The 18,197-nt window shown below is 34.4% G+C and overlaps 1 protein-coding gene across 1 annotated transcript in view; it reads right to left on the bottom strand.

Annotated features, from left to right (window-relative positions):
- LOC123531189 (plexin domain-containing protein 2-like) overlaps positions 1–18,197 on the bottom strand; it is a 103,798-nt gene that overhangs the window by 46,464 nt on the left and 39,137 nt on the right. The window contains exons 4-5 of the mRNA XM_053518236.1: positions 17,908–17,977; positions 6,973–7,095 (exon numbers count right to left, since the gene is read on the bottom strand). Of these exons, the coding sequence (XP_053374211.1) occupies positions 6,973–7,095; positions 17,908–17,977 (193 nt within the window). The remainder of the gene's footprint in view (positions 1–6,972; positions 7,096–17,907; positions 17,978–18,197) is intronic.

Genomic DNA, 18,197 nt, shown 5'->3' with positions numbered 1-18,197 from the left:
TTCGCAAAAACTTTTAACTGTCAAAATTTTGAAAACTGCAATCAACATTATTTACACCTCTAGTTAAGGTGAAGTGTAAAATGAAAACATGAAGTTAAAACCATTTTTATAATGTATAGTGAGACATTGCATTACTTAATCCTCGTGAACTACTTTTATCTTAAATTCTTTAAATTTCGTATCTAAAAGGCTTGATTTCTGAAAACAAGATCATTTAAAGTAATAGTCTACTGTTGTGAAAGCTAGTCAATCTGTCTTTTGTGGCCTTTGTGTGCTAAAAGTCAATTCTCTATATTATTCAATCAGTTTAGCTTTTGTGCCAGCAGTCAATTTTCGTTCAATGTTTTCTTATAGGTCATATGGCGACTTTCCAGCTTTGACAGTGGAGGAAGACCCCAGGTGACCCTCCCTGCATTATTTCATCATGAGCGGGCACCTGGGTAGAACCACCAAACCTTCCGTAAGCCAGCTGAGTGGCTTCCTCACATGAAGAATTCAACGTCCCGAGTAAGGCTAGAACCCATATCGATGAGGGGCAAGTGATTTGAAGTCAGCGACCTTAACCACTCGGCCATGGAGGGCCCTATATTTTTGTTCAATCAATCCGGTTTTTGTTCTGGCAGTCAATTTTCCATATAAATAAATCAATCTGGCTTTTGTGCTAGCTGTCACAATTCTCTATACAAAATCAATTTGGCCATTGTGCCAGCAGTCAATTTTCTATATAAATAAATCAATCTGGTTATTGTGCCAGCAGTCAGTTCTCAATATTAATCAATCTATTTTGTTTTTGTGCTAGCTGTCAATATTCTCTAAGCAAAATTAATCTGAATTTTTATGCCAGCAGTTCATTCTTTATTTCGATCATTCAATTGACTGACCCATCTATCGATCAATCAGACTTTTGTGCTAGCAGTTAATTCCCTGTATCAATCAATCAACCTGGAATTTATGCCAGCTGTCACAATCTCAGGCAAAATCATTTTTTTGTGTGCCAGCAGTCAATCAATCTGCTTTTTGTTCATGGAGTCAATTCTCTATATCAATCCGTCAGTCTGGTTTTTTTGCTAACTGTCACATTCTCTAACAAAATTAAATCTTGTTTTCCTGCCAGCAGTAAATTCTATATATATATATTGCTTCTGCACTGTAGTCCATTCTCTTTATCAATCAATCAATCAATCAATCTGATTTTTGTGCTAATTCTCACATTCTCTTAGAAAAATCAATCTGGTTTTATGCTAGCTGTCACATTCTCTGAACAAAAGCAGTAAGGTTTTTGGGCCAGCAGTCAATACTCAACAAAAATCAACCAATCAGTATGTTTTTTCTGATTGCAGTCAATCATCTGAATCAATCAATCTGGCTTCTGTACTAGTTGTGATATTCTCATCTGAATCAATCAATCTGGCTTCAGTACTAGCTGTGATATTCTCTAAAATAACAACCTTGACTTTTGTGCTAGCAGTCAATTCTATACATCAATCAATCTGGCTTCTGTACTAGCTGTGATATTCTCTAAAATAACAATCTTGACTTTTGTGCTAGTAGTCCATTCTCTACATCAATCAATCTGGCTTCTGTACTAGCTGTGATATTCTCATCTGAATCAATCATTCTGGCTTCTGTACTAGCTGTGATATTCTCTAAAATAACAATCTTGACTTTTGTGCTAGCAGTCAATTCTCTACATCAATCATTCTGGCTTCAGTACTAGCTGTGATATTCTCTAAAATAACAATCTTGACTTTTTTGCTAGCAGTCCATTCTCTACATCAATCATTCTGGCTTCAGTACTAGCTGTGATATTCTCTAAAATAACAATCTTGACTTTTTTGCTAGCAGTCCATTCTCTATATCAATCAAGCTGGCTTTTGTGCTAGAGTCACAACTGTCTAATCACTCTTGCTTTAAATTATGAAAGAATGCTACTAGCATTGGTGCAAGGAGTAACAATTTTGTAAGCCAACCAATCTGGCTTTTGAACTAGCATCTGACTCTCTAAACCAATCTTTATGCCTTTTGCACTAGCATTCAATTCTCAAACCAAAAAAAAATCTGTTTTTTTTTACTTTAGCAGTCACTTGTCTCTACTTAAAATCAACCTGGATTTTGTTCTAGCTCATTTTTACTAACCAATCAATACAGCTTTTCTCAAAAAAAAAAAACACAACTCTCTTAACCTATCAATTTGGATTTTGTACTAGCAGTCACAGTTCTCCAAACAAATCCATCAGGCATCTGGTGCAAAGAGTTATATCAGTTCTAATGCAAAATTAGTGTATTTTTTGTGCAAATGAAAACTATTTTGGCCAATCAATCATACATTTTTAAATAAAGACAGTTCTTTCAGCAAACTAATCTGCCTTTTGTGCACCACTGTCAATTTCCTTGGGCAATTAATCTTGTATTTGTACATAGCATTAATCCTTCGTATAAGACAGAGGCTACAAAGAAATATCTTCAGCATTAAGGAACCAAAAAGGAGAAAATAATGTGACTGATTGTGGTTTCTTAGTGATGAAGATTTCACTTAAGAACCACTACCTTACTGTTTTCCCTACTTCTTCTATGTAGCTCTAGGAATTTCAACCTCTTCACACTCTACCTGGTAAACAGGCTTACATGCTACTCTTCAGGAATAAATACTTGAACATTTTGGGAAAAGGGTTCAATGAAAAAGCATGGTAAACACTAAAAGAAATACAAGTAAAAATGCCCTTTTTGTACAATGTCATTCTTTTGGTCAACAAATCTTGCTTTTGTTCATGATGTCAATTCCTTTAGCAAATCAATCTCGCCTTTGTGCATGGAGTCAATTCTTGCATTTGTGCATAATGTCAATTCTTGCTGTCAATCAATCTTGCATTTGTGCATTATGTCAATTCTTCCTGCCAATCAATCTTGCATTTGTGCATTATGTCAATTCTTGCTGTCAATCAATCTTGCATTTGTGCATTATGTCAATTCTTGCTGCCAATCAATCTTGCATTTGTGCATTATGTCAATTCTTGCTGCCAATCAATCTTGCATTTGTGCATTATGTCAATTCTTGCTGCCAATCAATCTTGCAGTTGTGCATTATGTCAATTCTTGCTGCCAATCAATCTTGCATTTGTGCATTATGTCAATTCTTCCTGCCAATCAATCGAGTCAATTCTTCCTGCCAATCAATCTTGCATTTGTCTATTATGACAATTCTTGCTGCCAATCAATCTTGCAGTTGTGCATGGAGTCAATTCTTGCTGCCAATCAATCTTGCATTTGTGCATTATGTCAATTCTTCCTGCCAATCAATCTGCCTTTTGTGCAGTACTGTCAATTCTCTTGGCCAATCCAGATTGTTTTCTTTTGGCCATTCAAGCTTATTTTTGTACACTAAGTAAATTTCTTAGCTAAATCAAACTGTGTATTGTCAAAGTATAGAAACATGGCATTTGTGCAAGCAACCAATACCTATATTTAATCAAACGTTTTCTGTAACAGTCAGTCCTTTGGCTTAAGTGCTAGGATTCACAAGTTTAGGCCAATCAATCTGGCCTCTATCCATCCTTTATGAGCCCATCCATCTTATCTAGATGTTTTTTGTGGAATAGTCAATACTTTAAACCATGCAATTGGTCTCTGATATAGGTACTGTCAATGCTAATCAATCTGGTATTGATGCAAGGAATATTTACTTGTCCAACAATGCTATGCAGTCAACACTGTGTGCCAATCAATCTGTAAACTGTCCATACTTCCAGTCAATGAAGCTAGCTTTTGTGCAAGCAGTTAATGATCTTAACTTAAGCCAAACAATCTGGCTTTACAGTGTTGAAACTAAAACTGCTTTTTTGTGTATCACATAATTATCTTTTATGCAGCAGATCAATGTGCTGGCAAGTAGTTAACCCTTATCATGCTGAACATGATTGATTCTGCCTTTTTGCGACAGTGTAGATAATGATCAGCCTGCACATCTGTGCAGTCTGATCATGATCTGCACTGTTCGCCATTCAGTCAGTACCTTTTTAGTTATTACCCCTTTTAACAGTTAATGGTACTGTCCAAATTGAAAGATGGACAAGTTCATTATAGAAATTTAGCAGGGTAAGGGTTAAAGCTAACTTTATGCTAGCAGACAACAGTTCAAACCATCCAATCTGCGATTTATGCCAGCATACAATATTTCCAGCCAGTCAATTCTTTTATGTGTTGTTGTCTTGGTTTCCAGCAGTCTCTTTTCTATGCCACTTTTGCTAGCATTGCCTGGCAGTATTTAAAAACAGTGGACAGAACTTTAACCAATAAATCAGTTTCTTAGGTTGTTTATTAAAAGTTGCTGCCTTAAGCTATATGTATCATGCAACGTGCCAATCAATTTCCATTTTTGAGTTCTAAATAATGATTTTAAACAAGTCAAATCAACTTTACATTGAAAACCAAACCTTAAATTTATGCAAACCAATCTGCATTTTGCATTTAAGTCAATACTTTAATTCAATAAGTTGTGTTTTATTGTGCCAAGAATCTATACTCTGCTAGAATTTATGTACAACCTTTAAACCATACTTGAGATTAAGGAAAAGTATGACAGAAAAAAAATCTGGCAAGTGACATCTAGTAAGATATTTAACTGGGCTTGCATCAGTTACGTGTCTAGGAGAACAAATTGAAGGAAAACAGAACAAAAGAATCAATGAAGATTTCTCGACTATTTCATTCAGATCAGAGTTCTGTTGCTAATCCCCATTTTACGATGCAAGAAACTGCCAAGCTTTCCCCCTGCAGATTTCTAGGCTATGGTTTTTAATTAGTTCATTTAAGAGATAAATATGGCATTGACACCTCAGTACAGATGAAGTCAAACTGAAAATGTCTTGAGATTAATTATTCAAGAAAATAATTTTATGTTTACCCTACAGAATTCATTCAAATAAATGCTTTTTTGCCTAACATTTGAATTTATAAACCCCAAAGTACATCCCGTAACATTACATTTAGCAAATGCCTAAATGACAAAAAGCTAAATTTTACCTAAAAATACAAATATCATAAAATTTATGCATGGACTGCCCATACAAAGGACCTTCGTTTACATACAGAGAATTAACAAATTTCAATTCTGCACACAGAATGAACGACCTGAATAAAACAGCTAAGTCTTCTATACAGAAATAAGCAAGGAAACGAATACATATATCTGATTTAAGATGTATCTTCTATATATAATATTACACAAGTTTCTATAGAGCGCTTCTAAATAATTCAGAGGAAATTTAGAAGAAATCGCAGATCAAAGACTTTGTTAGTAAAATGCAAAATAAAACAAACTTAAATATCACGTTTGCAAAAAGTACAAAATTATTCAGATATGCAACCAAAGTCTTGTAATTAAATTCTATTTTAAAGATAGCATAATCTAATTTCATATGAAATACTACTAAATTTTTGAATACAGTTGACCTTTGTTTGCTCGAACTTTGATAATTAAAATGCCACCCTTTGCTTGAGCATGTCATCAGTTCCAAACAAAATCCCTATTATAATCATTCTTGTTTGATTGTTTGATAGCTTTAACTAGCAATAACTCAAATAAATATTGCCAGTCTTTAACTAGCAATAACTCAAAAATAAATGTTGCCAGTCTTTAACTAGCAATAACTCAAAAATAAATGTTGCCAGTCTTTAACTAACAATAACTCAAATAAATATTGCCAGTCTTTAACTAGCAATAACTCAAAAATAAATGTTGCCAGTCTTTAACTAGCAATAGCTCAAAAAAAAAATGTTGCCAGTCCTGCCGAGATCGAGATAACAAAGTTTGACTGTAATTAAGACAAAACTGTAATTTGTGTAAAAATCTAGTCGGAATTTTAGAAAAACATCTCAAAAGGAATACGATATTCATTAAAATAGTGTAAATAAATGAAATGCTACTTTAGTTATCAGCAAAAATAAAACAAGAGCTGTCCGTAAGACAGCCAAGCTCGACTATTCGAAATATTGTCACAGAAGCAGGAAATTATTACCCAAAATGTTAAATATCAAAAGAGTTTTAAGTTCGAAACGAACTTGCATGTAAAACTTTAACCAGGATTTTCTAAGTCCAAAAGGGGGCATAATTTGCTCAAAATACATGTCAGAGTTATGGGACTTGGCCCAGTGAGGTAGGTAATTGATCTAGAAAAAGAAAAAATAAGTTTCAAATCAATATGCCTTTTAGTAATAGCTGTATGTACTTGCACGCAAAACTTTAACCAGAATTTTCTAAGTCCAAAAGGGGGCATAATTTGGCCAAAATACATGTCAGAGTTATGGGACTTGACCCAGTGAGGTAGGTAATTGATCTAGAAAAAGAAAAAATAAGTTTCAAATCTATATGCCTTTTAGTAATAGCTGTATGTACTTGCACGCAAAACTTTAACCAAAATTTTCTAAGTACAAAAGGGGGCATAATTTGGCCAAAATGAAGGTCAGAGTTATGGGACTTGGTGCTATCAACTAGTTTTATAACCCCGAAGACACATGTGAAGTTTCAATTCAATATCTGCATTAGTTTTGGAGATAGTAACTTGCATGTAAAACTTTAACCAGAATTTTCTAAGTCCAAAAGGGGGCATAATTTGCTCAAAATACATGTTAGAGTTATGGAACTTGACCCAGTGAGGTTGGTAATTGACCTAGAAAAAGAATAAATAAGTTTCAAAGCTATATGCCTTTAAATGATAGCTGTATGTACTTGCATGCAAAAACTTAACCAAGGTGTGACGCCGACGCCGACGCCGACGCCGACGCCAGGGTGAGTAGAATAGCTAGACTATTCTTCGAATAGTCGAGCTAATAACAACATAAAAACACAGAGAAAATTATAAGAATAAGAGCACTCAGCAAAAGTAGACAGGGGAGATAAGCAATGTCAGTAAAAGGGAGGTTACTATGTATTACGTTACACTATAATTAGACACACTGGTGAAGTGCACCACTCACCCATACTGGAATAGAATACTTCTGAGGTATTTCCAACCCTAGTATCAAAGTTTGCCATCAATGGCGCAATATACTGTGTTGCAGTAAGCCATTGGTGTAAGAACGGACTCATATACAGGAAGCCTAAAACAAAACCACTTATAATTTTAGTTCATTCATGAAATGTCATTTTCTGCTGTGCTCGTGTACAAACCCTTGAGAAACAATATTTTGAGGAAATAGTCATCTATCTAAAACTGAGCATGGTCTTTTTACTGGTTTTTTGTCTGTCTGTCATTTTCTGCATTTCAATATGTGGAAATTCAGAAAATAACATTTTAGTATGTTCAAACTTCAGCATATATCATCTACATGATTTATCTCAGTCAAATTATATTTCTAGGTGGCTTAATTTCTTTTATCTTCAATCAAAACCAGGCCCCTTTGAAAAATGACTATTCAATCCCTGACATACTGCTTCTTCAAAGGTGTAACAGCAAGCACAGCTACGTTTTTTTTACTAAAGTTGTATACTTACCAACATTTTTGTATATTACTGTAGATTTACGTCCTCCTGACTTTGTGTCAAAATTTGCCATAAGGGGAGCTATATATTGTGTTGCAGTCAAAAATTTGTGGATAAATGGACTCATATATAAGAAACCTAGAATGAAAAGTCATTTGTAATCAAAACACACAAAACAGCAATTTAAAAATAAAATTTAAAACACAGTTTTCAAAGTAGATGTAATCATAAATGTCAGCACTTTAATATGTCAAAAAATATTTAACCAAACAGATTTAATTTAAATAAGGACAATGGACTACATTTGCCCTGTTATTCAACACAATTTTGTTTATACTGTAAAAGCAGAAATTTAAGCCAGGGTTTAATTTTCTCTATATTCGCGAGGCCCTACATCTCGCGAAAATTAATCCTTGCATAAATATTCACCATTAGTATAATTCAAATACAAATAGGATACTTTTTTCACAATTTCGCGAATATTAATTAAACCTCGCTAACATACTCGAAATTTCAAATCTGCGAAATTTTGACCCAGCGAAAATATGTGCTTTTACAATACATACATTTAATCAGGTTTAATCTCACACTGAAACTATTACAGGTTACCGGACTACTTTCCAGCTTCTGATGATGCAGGAAGACCTAAGAATGTTCCACTGAGCATTAGGTTAAATACCAATAAAAGAAATAATTCTTTGTTTCAAATAAAATTCAGTTACTTCAGATCCATATTGATAGATTTTCTAGATTTTCAATCCAAAATAGTCCTATTTTACTATTAGGATCTATTTATCAGGGATTTTTTCCGACTACATCACGGAAGCGTGTGTGTGTGTTCGGGTTTAATGTCTTTTTCAACAATTTTTCAGTCATATAAACGACGGTGTCTGCTTGTAGCAGTGAGCACAATGCCCAACTTCATAGTGCTGCCTCACTGGAATATCATGCCGTAGACACGTGGCATGATACCCCACCCAGTCACATTATACTGACACCAGGCTGACCAGTCCTAGCACTATCCTCTTAATGCTGAGCGCCAAGCGAGGAAGCTACTAGTACCATTTTTTACGTCTTTGGTATGACGCGGCCGGGGATCAAACCCACGACCTCCCTCACTCGAAGCGGACGCTCTACCACTAGGCTACCGAGGCGGTATACACCACGGCAGCATATTTTTGACCGAATTACTGCTATATAACCATTATTTCAATATTTAAGGCAAGGGCAGGCATATTGGTAGAACCACTGACCTCTTGTTACCTAACTGGATAACTTCCTTACATGAGATAATGCTACACTGAAAGTGGCGTCAATGACCATGGTATAAATATGATATGTGTTGACATTTTTCAAATGTTCATATACGACTCTTATGCTGTCAATTTAATATTATCTCTGCATGTACAAAGAAATTTTCACCAAATAAAATATATGACTCTGGACAAAATGTCAATTTGTGCCGCAGAAAATTTCTGAGACAACGATTAAATGGATATACCAGAAAATCTATATGCCTCCAGGTCACATATTACTCCATTTTATGATCATGAAACAAACTTCTTTAAGGATTAGATTTAACTGCGCCGTCATATGAGTTCTATACCAGTATGTCTCAGAAATGTAGCAAAACTGACTTTAAAATGGCCGGAAACTGTTAAATTATTCCATGTAAGCTTTGCTCAATTTAACAATTTACCTACTGCATAAAATAATATTGACTTTGTATTTTCTTTCAAGAAGTTATAAAGCATTAGACAATGAAAGCTTAATTTCACTCATTTGTTCCAGATGTATTGAATATCTATCTAATTTCTAATGCCACAAACATTACTGAAACATAAGCCCTTCAGTGTTGGGTTTTCATAACCTGAAGTAGAAAATCAAGTTGCTATCATGTTTACGGTGTTGTTGTATACATGTTTATGACATCGTGGACATATATTCCTGAATATGCCTATATTAATACGATTGTACCCCCATTATAAAAAAAATTAGGGCTGATTATTTTACAGTGAAATACTAATCAACTTTAATCAATGAGTGAAGTTCAAAAAATAGTCCTCTTTCAGTAAATTCGAGGTATCAACTTTTCAATAACCGTTCCTTCGCCTATACAAGGAATACAAAATGAAAGCACTTCCTTATTTAAGAATACTTCCTTATGAAAACTTCCCTATATGACAGAAATGTGTTAAAGGAATTACTTTAGAAATTCTTATTTGTCGATTCAGGCCCAGGTTCTACAAGTCAAACTCACAGCCCCTTAGTTTGCTTAAGACAATACTTTTCAAATCATCTTGTTTTAACATTCTGCTCTTTAATTGCATACAAATTACCTTATCATTAAAAAGCAATTAAAAGTTTTATAAATTAAAATGAAATTTAAATTAAACACCTGATGTGTCTTAAAATTTGGAACTTTATATGGCACCTCATTTTTTATATGAAAAATCTGCATAATTCGGACTTTCAAGTACAGCATTTTAATTACCTGTAATTATCTGTAATCATCTTAATTAATTACCACTGCTAATTAAAAGGAGAGGCCTACAAATTTACCATATTTTGAAATTCAGAAAGTGTGTTCATTATTCAAAGGTAAACAGAAAGTTATATTAAAATGATTAAATGAGATCTGGGCAGAATTTCTTTATAACAAGAGCACCGCCTTGCGGGTGCAGACGCTCATCTGATTTTTTTGTCTCTATATAACAGATTTTCTAAGTCCAAAAGGGGCCATAATTCTTGCAAAAAAGCAATGTAGAGTTATGGTACTTGCTGTGCAGAGTCAGCTTTTAACCTTTAGCCTGCTAAATTTCTAATCATTCAATTTGGGCAATACCATTTACTATTCGTAACTGTGTTCACTGAAAATTTTTTAAAGTTTTAAAGCAATAGCTTTGACCCTTAAGGAGAAAAGTTGACCTAAACGCAAAACTTTACCAAGAAATCTGATATTTTCTAAGTCCAAAAGGGGCCATAATTACTGCAAAAAGCAGAATGGAGTTATGTTTCTTGCTGTACAGAGTCAGCTATTGATGGTGAACAAGTGCTGCAAGATAATAAGCAATAGCTTTGATAGTTTAGGAGAAAAGCTGACCTAAACATTAAACTTAAGCAATGCCAATGCTGACGAAGACGCCGGCAAAGTGGTGACAAAAATCAGATGAGCTAAAAACACTTGAATAGTCTGTAAAAAAATCCAGAAAAAAATCATTTTGGCATTTTGCAAATCATAAAGAAACAAGAGGACCATGATGGTCCTGAATCGTTCACCTCTTACCACATGACCCAGTTTTGAGTATGACGTCGTTTTTTCTATTATTTGACATAGTGACCTAGTTTTTGAGCTCATGTGACCCAGTTTTGAACTTGACCTAGATATTATCAAGATAAAAATTCAGACCAATTTTCATGAAGATCCATTGAAAAATATGGTCTCAAGAGAGGTCACAAGGTTTTTCTATTATCTGACCTATTGACCTAGTTTTCGAAGGTACGTGACCCTGTTTTGAACTTTACCTAGATATCATCAAGGTGAACATTCTCACTAATTTTCATGAAGATCTAATGAAAAATATGGCCTCTAGAGAGGTCACAAGCTTTTTCTATTTTTATACCTACTGGCCTAGTTTTTGACCGCATGTGACCCAGTTTCGAAATTGACCTAGATATCATCAAGGTGAACATTCAGATCAATTTTCATGAAGATCCATTGAAAAATATGGCCTCTAGAGAGGTCAAAAGATTTTAATAATTTTAGACCTACTGACCTAGTTTTTGTCCGCAGTTGACCCAGTTTCAAACTTGACCTAGATATCATCAAGATGAACATTCAGACCAACTTTCATACAGATCCCATGAAAAGTATGGCCTCTAGAGAGGTCACGAGGTTTTTTTATTCTTTGACCTACTGACCTAGTTTTCTAAGGCACGTGACCCAGTTTCGAACCTGATCTAGATATCATCAAGGTGAACATTCTGACCAATTTTTATGGAGATCCATTCAAAAGTATGGCCTCTAGAGAGGTCACAATGTTTTTCTATTTTTAGACCTACTGACCTAGTTTTTGACCGCACATGACCCTGTTTCGAACTTGACCTAGATATCATCAAGATGAACATTCAGACTAATTTTCAAACAGATCCCATGAAAAATATGGCCTTTAGAGAGGTCACAAGGTTTTTCTATTTTTAGACCTACTGACCTAGTTTTTGATGGCACGTGACCCACTTTCGAACTTGATCTAGATATCATCAAGATGAACATTCAGACCAACTTTCATACAGATCCCATGAAAAAAATGGCCTCTAGAGAGGTCACAAGGTTTTTCTATTATTTGACCTACTGACCTAGTTTTTGAAGGCACATGACCCACTTTCGAACTTGACCTAGATATCATCAAGGTGAACATTCTGACCAATTTTCATGAAGATCTCATGAAATATATGGCCTCTAGAGAGGTCACAATGTTTTTCTATTTTTAGACCTACTGACCTAGTTTTTGACCACACTTGACCCAGTTTCGAACCTGACCTAGATACCATCAAGATGAACATTCAGACCAACTTTCATACAGATCCCATGAAAATATGGCCTTTAGAGAGTCACAAGGTTTTTTATATTCTGACCTATGACTAGTTGTTTGATGGCACGTGACGTTTCGAACTTGACTAGATATCATTCAGGTGAACGTTCTGACTAATTTCATGAGTCTTGTGAATATATGGCCTTAGAGAGGTCACAAGCTTTTTCTTTTTTAGACTACTGACCTAGTTTTGAAGGCATGTGACCAGTTTCGAACTTGACTATGATATCTCAAGGTGAAATTTGACAATTTCCATGAAGATCTTTGAAATATATGGACTTAGAGAGGTCACGGTTTTTCTATTGTTGTAGATACTACTGTACTAGTTTTTTGATGGCACGTGACCAGTTTGAATTGATCCTAGTATCATAAGGATGTAAACATTTGCCAATTTTCATGAAATCTAGGAAATATGTGCCCTTATAAAGGTCAAAGGTTTTTTATTTTTAGATAGACTGGTTTTTGATCGCACGTGACCCAGTTTCGAATGGACCTAGATTTTCTCATATGAACATTTCTGCCAATTTTCATGAAATTCTGTGAAAATATGGCCTCTAGAAGGTCACAGTTTTCAATCTTTAGACCTATGACCTAGTTTTTGATCACCATGGACCAGTTTCTATCGTACTAGTTATTGACAAGATGACATTCAGCAACTGTCATACAGATCAGCTAAGATATGGCCTTTAGAGGTCTACAATGGTTTTTCTATTATCGGACTATTTGACCTAGCTTTTGATGGCAGTAACCCAGTTTCGAACTTGACCTAGAATTAATCAAGGGAAGTCTGACCATTTTCATGAAGATCTTGTGGAAATATGCCCTCTAAAGAGGTACAGCTTTTTTATTTTTGACTATGGACAGTTTTGAGGAGTGACAGTTCAGTTTTCGAACTTGACTAGATATCATCAAGGTGAAAATTCTTACCAAATTTCATGAAGATATGTAATATATGGCTTCAGAGGGTCATAGTTTTTTATTTTTAGACTATGACCTAGTTTTGATGGCACGAACCAGTTTCGAACTGACTAGTATCACCTAAGGATGAACATTCTAACCAATTTTATGAAGAATTTTGTGAATTTAGGTCCTAGAAGGTCCAAGTTATGTCTATTTTTTGACTACTGACTAGTTTTTGATGGCCTGACAGTTCGAAGTGACCTAGATTCATCAGTGAACAGTTTGACAACTGTCATAAGATCCAGAAATATGTGACCTTCTAGAGTGACCACAAGCAAAAGTTTACGGACGGACGAAGGACGGCAAGGGTACAAACGATGGAAAACACTGAGCGCGTAACAAAAGCCCAACATTGCATTTTGACAGTAAGCTAAAAACACTTCCATAGTCTAAAATATGAAATCTGTAAAATATAGAAAATATGTAAAAAAAAAACTCCCTTAGTCTGCAAAATATGTAAAAGCTTTTTATCAGACAGGCAAACAGAATGACGTAAAATAGCTTAACTTTAAAACAAACTCAAAATATAAGTGTCAAATATACTATACTAGCCTATTATTCATTTATCTTTTGTACCTGACAGCATTTAAATCTCGTGAGTGTAAAATTTTGTGGTTTTGCCCAAAATGACTTCTTCCTTCAGGAATAACAATTTGTGGATTTCCACTTAACCTTTAGCCTGCTGGCGACAAGTGATTCTGCCTTTGTGACTAGTGCGGACCAGGAGCCGTGCAGGCTCATCATGGTCTGCACTGTTCGCTATTCAGTCAGTAAATTTTCAGTGAACACCCCCTTTGAATAATAAGCGGTACTACCAAAATTGAATGTCCATTTTTAGAAATTTAGCAGGGTAAAGGTTAAGAAAACAGAATTGAGAACTTTACTAATTTATTGTGATTTAATTTTATGGATTCCTGCAACCACGAAAACTATGAAAATCAGTCCCCTATGAATATTAATAATTTCTAAGTGTATACTACTATTATATCTCTTTTTAATGAATTTGAAATTTTGGTATTTTTTGGAAGTATTATAACCACGGATGTATGGATGACCCTAAATTAATTGGTTTATACCTACATCATTTATAATTACATACTAAAAATAAAAACTTAGTGACTGGTATACAACAAGATTAATCTACATGACCTTTTAACTTTTCATACCTTACCATGCAAAACTTTGCAAATTTATGACAGTACAGGGAAAGTCATACACTTTTTTAATTTTATGATGATGTTGTAATAAGACAAACACCTGGGATTTTATAAACCAACTTATGTTTCTTCTCTTTTCTTTTTATTACTCCTCTGTGATGACAAAAGCATTTTTAGCAATCCCAAAAAAGTTTTTGTTTTTTTTGTTTGGTTTAACATCGCATCTACACGATCATAGGTGATATGGTGACTTTCCAGCTTTGATGGTGGAGGAAGACCCCAGGTGCCCATCCATGCATTATTTCATTACACACGAACACCCGGGTAGAACCACCGATCTTCCGTAAGCCAGCTGGATGGCTTCCTCACATGAAGCATTCAATGCCCCAAGTGAGGCTCAAACCCACATCGGTGAAGGGCAAGTGATTTGAAGTCAGCGACCTTAACTACTCTGCCACAGAGGCTTCCCCCACTAAAAAAAGAGTTCATTTTAGTAACAATCTTACTTAGATATAGTATTAAATTAAAGGCATTGATATACTATGAAATCATTCATATTCATGAGGGGACTAATTTTTGTGGATTCTATGACTAGCTAAATCTACAAAATCAAATCCTACTGAATAAGTAAAATCCAAATTCATTTTATATTTAAACTTATTTCCATAAATTCATATCCCCATGAAATAGCCATTTTTGCCTTAACCATGAAATTTTGTGCCTGTAAAACTTAATGATTTTACAGTACTTTAAATGAATTATTTTTTTACGTGACGGTTTACAAATTGCAGTCAAGAAAAGGGAGATAAACCTGTAAATCAACTGTTTTATTAACAACTGGTGTGTAAGGCAAATGTGTCCAAATACAATACTTTATAACAGCAGTAAATCTTGGACTTTGTACAAAGTACATTTGTAATTACAAGTTATTTCCAACAAAGTAGTACAACTTGATGCTCTTTTTATGTATTCTTCAGTTCAGAGGAGACCATTGACATTCTGAGGCATTTATGACCTGAATTTCTGTTAGTTTTTACAAATTGATTTTAGCTTGATTTTGATGAAAGCTTCAAGCTTATCTGAGCAACTCTCGAGTCCACTTCCTGGAAAAACCAGTACTGATGTCATATGAGGTGTGGGCGTGACCCCAGCAGGGCTCGAACCCACAACCCCCCATGTTGAGCTGCCAAAACCCTAGCAATTAGACCACCTCTCCCCTAAGAATCTCTATGTGTCAATGATGGACATATAAAAGGGAGCCAGTCAGGACAAGAATACGGTCTGCACGGTGACGTCTTCATGACTGCCTTTACTTTTCATTAATTATACTCTAGCTATGAACAATTCCTTTAATGTTTTATATGACTGATAGAAAAAAACCTAATTTTTTTTTTGTATTTTTCATTAACACATGTCACTTTATCACAATGATTACGTATATTGCAAAAAAAGAAGTAAATTTTTCTATGTACATATCAGTTTAATATTAAATTATAGAAATAGCACAAGTTATTGCTAGTATAACTAAATTGGGTTATTTATGAGGCTGTAGGACCAAACATGTTTTAAGTTTGAAGGTGAATTTCATATGAGGGTTAAGGTCATCTGTATGTAGGTCATCTGTAGGTCTTGCCACAAGGATTGTTGGGTGTGAGTATGAACTAAATCTAGGCACTGATGTGGGCTGTAGGTGAAACTGTAAAATCTCGTACAGACAGACTAACGGACAAACAGTTCAATTGCAATATGCCTGGGGGCATAAAAATAAAATTTTAAGAGAACACTCAAGATAAGACATCTTATAACGTAATATGTATTTTTCATTTTACCTAATGTTTGACAGATGGTTGCATGTTTTACACAGATTTATCACACTGTATTTTGTAAACTACAAAATCATTGTTATTTATGGAAATGAGTTTATCAATCTACATATTTAAATACTGTAAATTAACGATTGCTCAAGGTCGTAAGGCGATGAAGAAAATGGATTTCGAGGGCTACAAAGAAAGAAACTATATGGAAAAATGGCGGGGGACCATTCAAATTGCTTGAGTCGGCCCAAAAGCTAGAACAACAAATGCTTGCATGAGAGGTGTTTCATTTTACCAACAAACAAATACACTTTCCATGTATTTTGCCTTTAAAGTTTGAAAATTTCAGTAAATATTCATGTCCCCAAGAAATAGCTGTTTCAGCCATAACCACAAAATTTGATTAACCTTTAGCCTGCTGGTGGCAAGTGATTCTGCCTTTGCGGCCAGTGCAGACCAAGATCAGCCTGCACCTCCATGCAGACTGATCTTGGTCTGCACTGCTCGCAATTCAGTCAGTAAATTTTCAGTGAACACCTTCTGAAATAAGTGGCGATGGCCAAATTGAAAGATAGACCAATCCATTTTAGAAATGTTGCAGGGTTTTGGTTAAATCAAATGATTTCGCAGTAACTTAAAAGCAATATAAATCTATCATCATTGTGACTAAATGAATCTACAGGTGAATTAATGAGTCTCGTCCGTTTTGTTGTATAAAATATGAAAATGAGTACAAAATTCCTGTGCAATTCATCTCATGTTTTTTAATAATGAATATATTGTTTCTTTGTTTGAGGCAATATTGATGGCTTTACGTTTCTTTACTGTATTTTTTGGTTGTTTACCAGTACAGATGTCATGTATCTTAAATAAATTAGTGTGTAGAATGCAGAGTTAACATTCAAACAACATAGTTAAATGCTGAAATGTCGAGTAAAACATAGTTTATAGGAAGAAAAAACAACATTTTTTTTTTACGGTTGTTTTTTTTATGTTTCAAGCTTAGAGTAGGATGTGTAGGAATGCAGTTGGAGCCTGGCCTATTTTAAAGGCCCAAAATAGTTATTTTAAAGGTCCGCAATAACTATTTTTAAAAGGTTCACCATAATATCAGATACTTTACAGGCTCACAATAGTCGTTTTAAAGGTTCATAATAGTTTGTGCAACACATCATTAGATATGTAAATGAGATTTGGGACTTTAGAATAAAAAGAAAACCCTGTACACAATATAAACACCTGCATTTAAATAATAAGTCATAAAATAGTTTATATAGAGGCCCTGAAAGGCAAGCTTCCAACATTAATTATTCATAATGACCAAAAACCTATATTTGGGAAAAATATTAACATAGCTGACTTTCAATATAATCACATGACTTGGGGGCAAATTTCTCCGACCCGTTTAGTGACTTAACTATTTAGTGGTAATTAGATCTGTATAACTTATTTTTATGTTGCAATACAATGGAAAGTTAAATACTGGTTTGGAAGAGGAAGTAAATGCAGAAATAATCTTCAAGATTTACACAGGAAAATATTCAAGATTTACACAATTAAAACAGGACTGTGGAGAGAAGTCTCAAAATGTCTTGGTATATTAATGACCAACAACCTCATTCTGGCACTAGTCTCAACCAAAACTTGTTGCTGCCGGCACTGGTCTCCAAAGAATTTTAACAATATCACAGCGTATGAATTCCCAGCATGCTCCTAACCTCCGATTACAAACATACATCCTTATTATTGCTTTTATCAAACAGAGAAAGTTTCATAAATTTATTCGAGGACAATCTTATAATGACTCGACTGAATAACACTTAGAAATGTCAAGTAATACTTTTTCAAATTGACAAAAGATCTTGTTTCAAATTGATGAAATGAATAAAATAAAAGACGGATATTACCTCCTGTTGCTATGGTAACGTTGTCTATCAAATGTCCATAAAATGGAAAACGAAAAGGCAACTTTGCTGTCTGAAAAATAATTACAAGTATAAAATGAGAAAGATCTGTGATGAAAGGGCACCATTGTAAAACATGACATTCTGACCTTTTATATATGCAAAGCCAATGAGGGTACCTTGAATTGACAAAAATATAAGTATCTTGAAAGCCCCAGGTGAATAAACTACATTAAAACATTATGTAAGATTCAATAATTTTTTGCTAATTCAAAAGCAAAATTTTTTCCTCC

This window comes from Mercenaria mercenaria, chromosome 11 (assembly GCF_021730395.1).
Source record: "Mercenaria mercenaria strain notata chromosome 11, MADL_Memer_1, whole genome shotgun sequence".
Lineage (NCBI taxonomy): Eukaryota > Metazoa > Mollusca > Bivalvia > Venerida > Veneridae > Mercenaria > Mercenaria mercenaria.
Note: the sequence above shows the minus strand (reverse complement) of the source record. Positions and strands in the feature narration are given on the sequence as shown.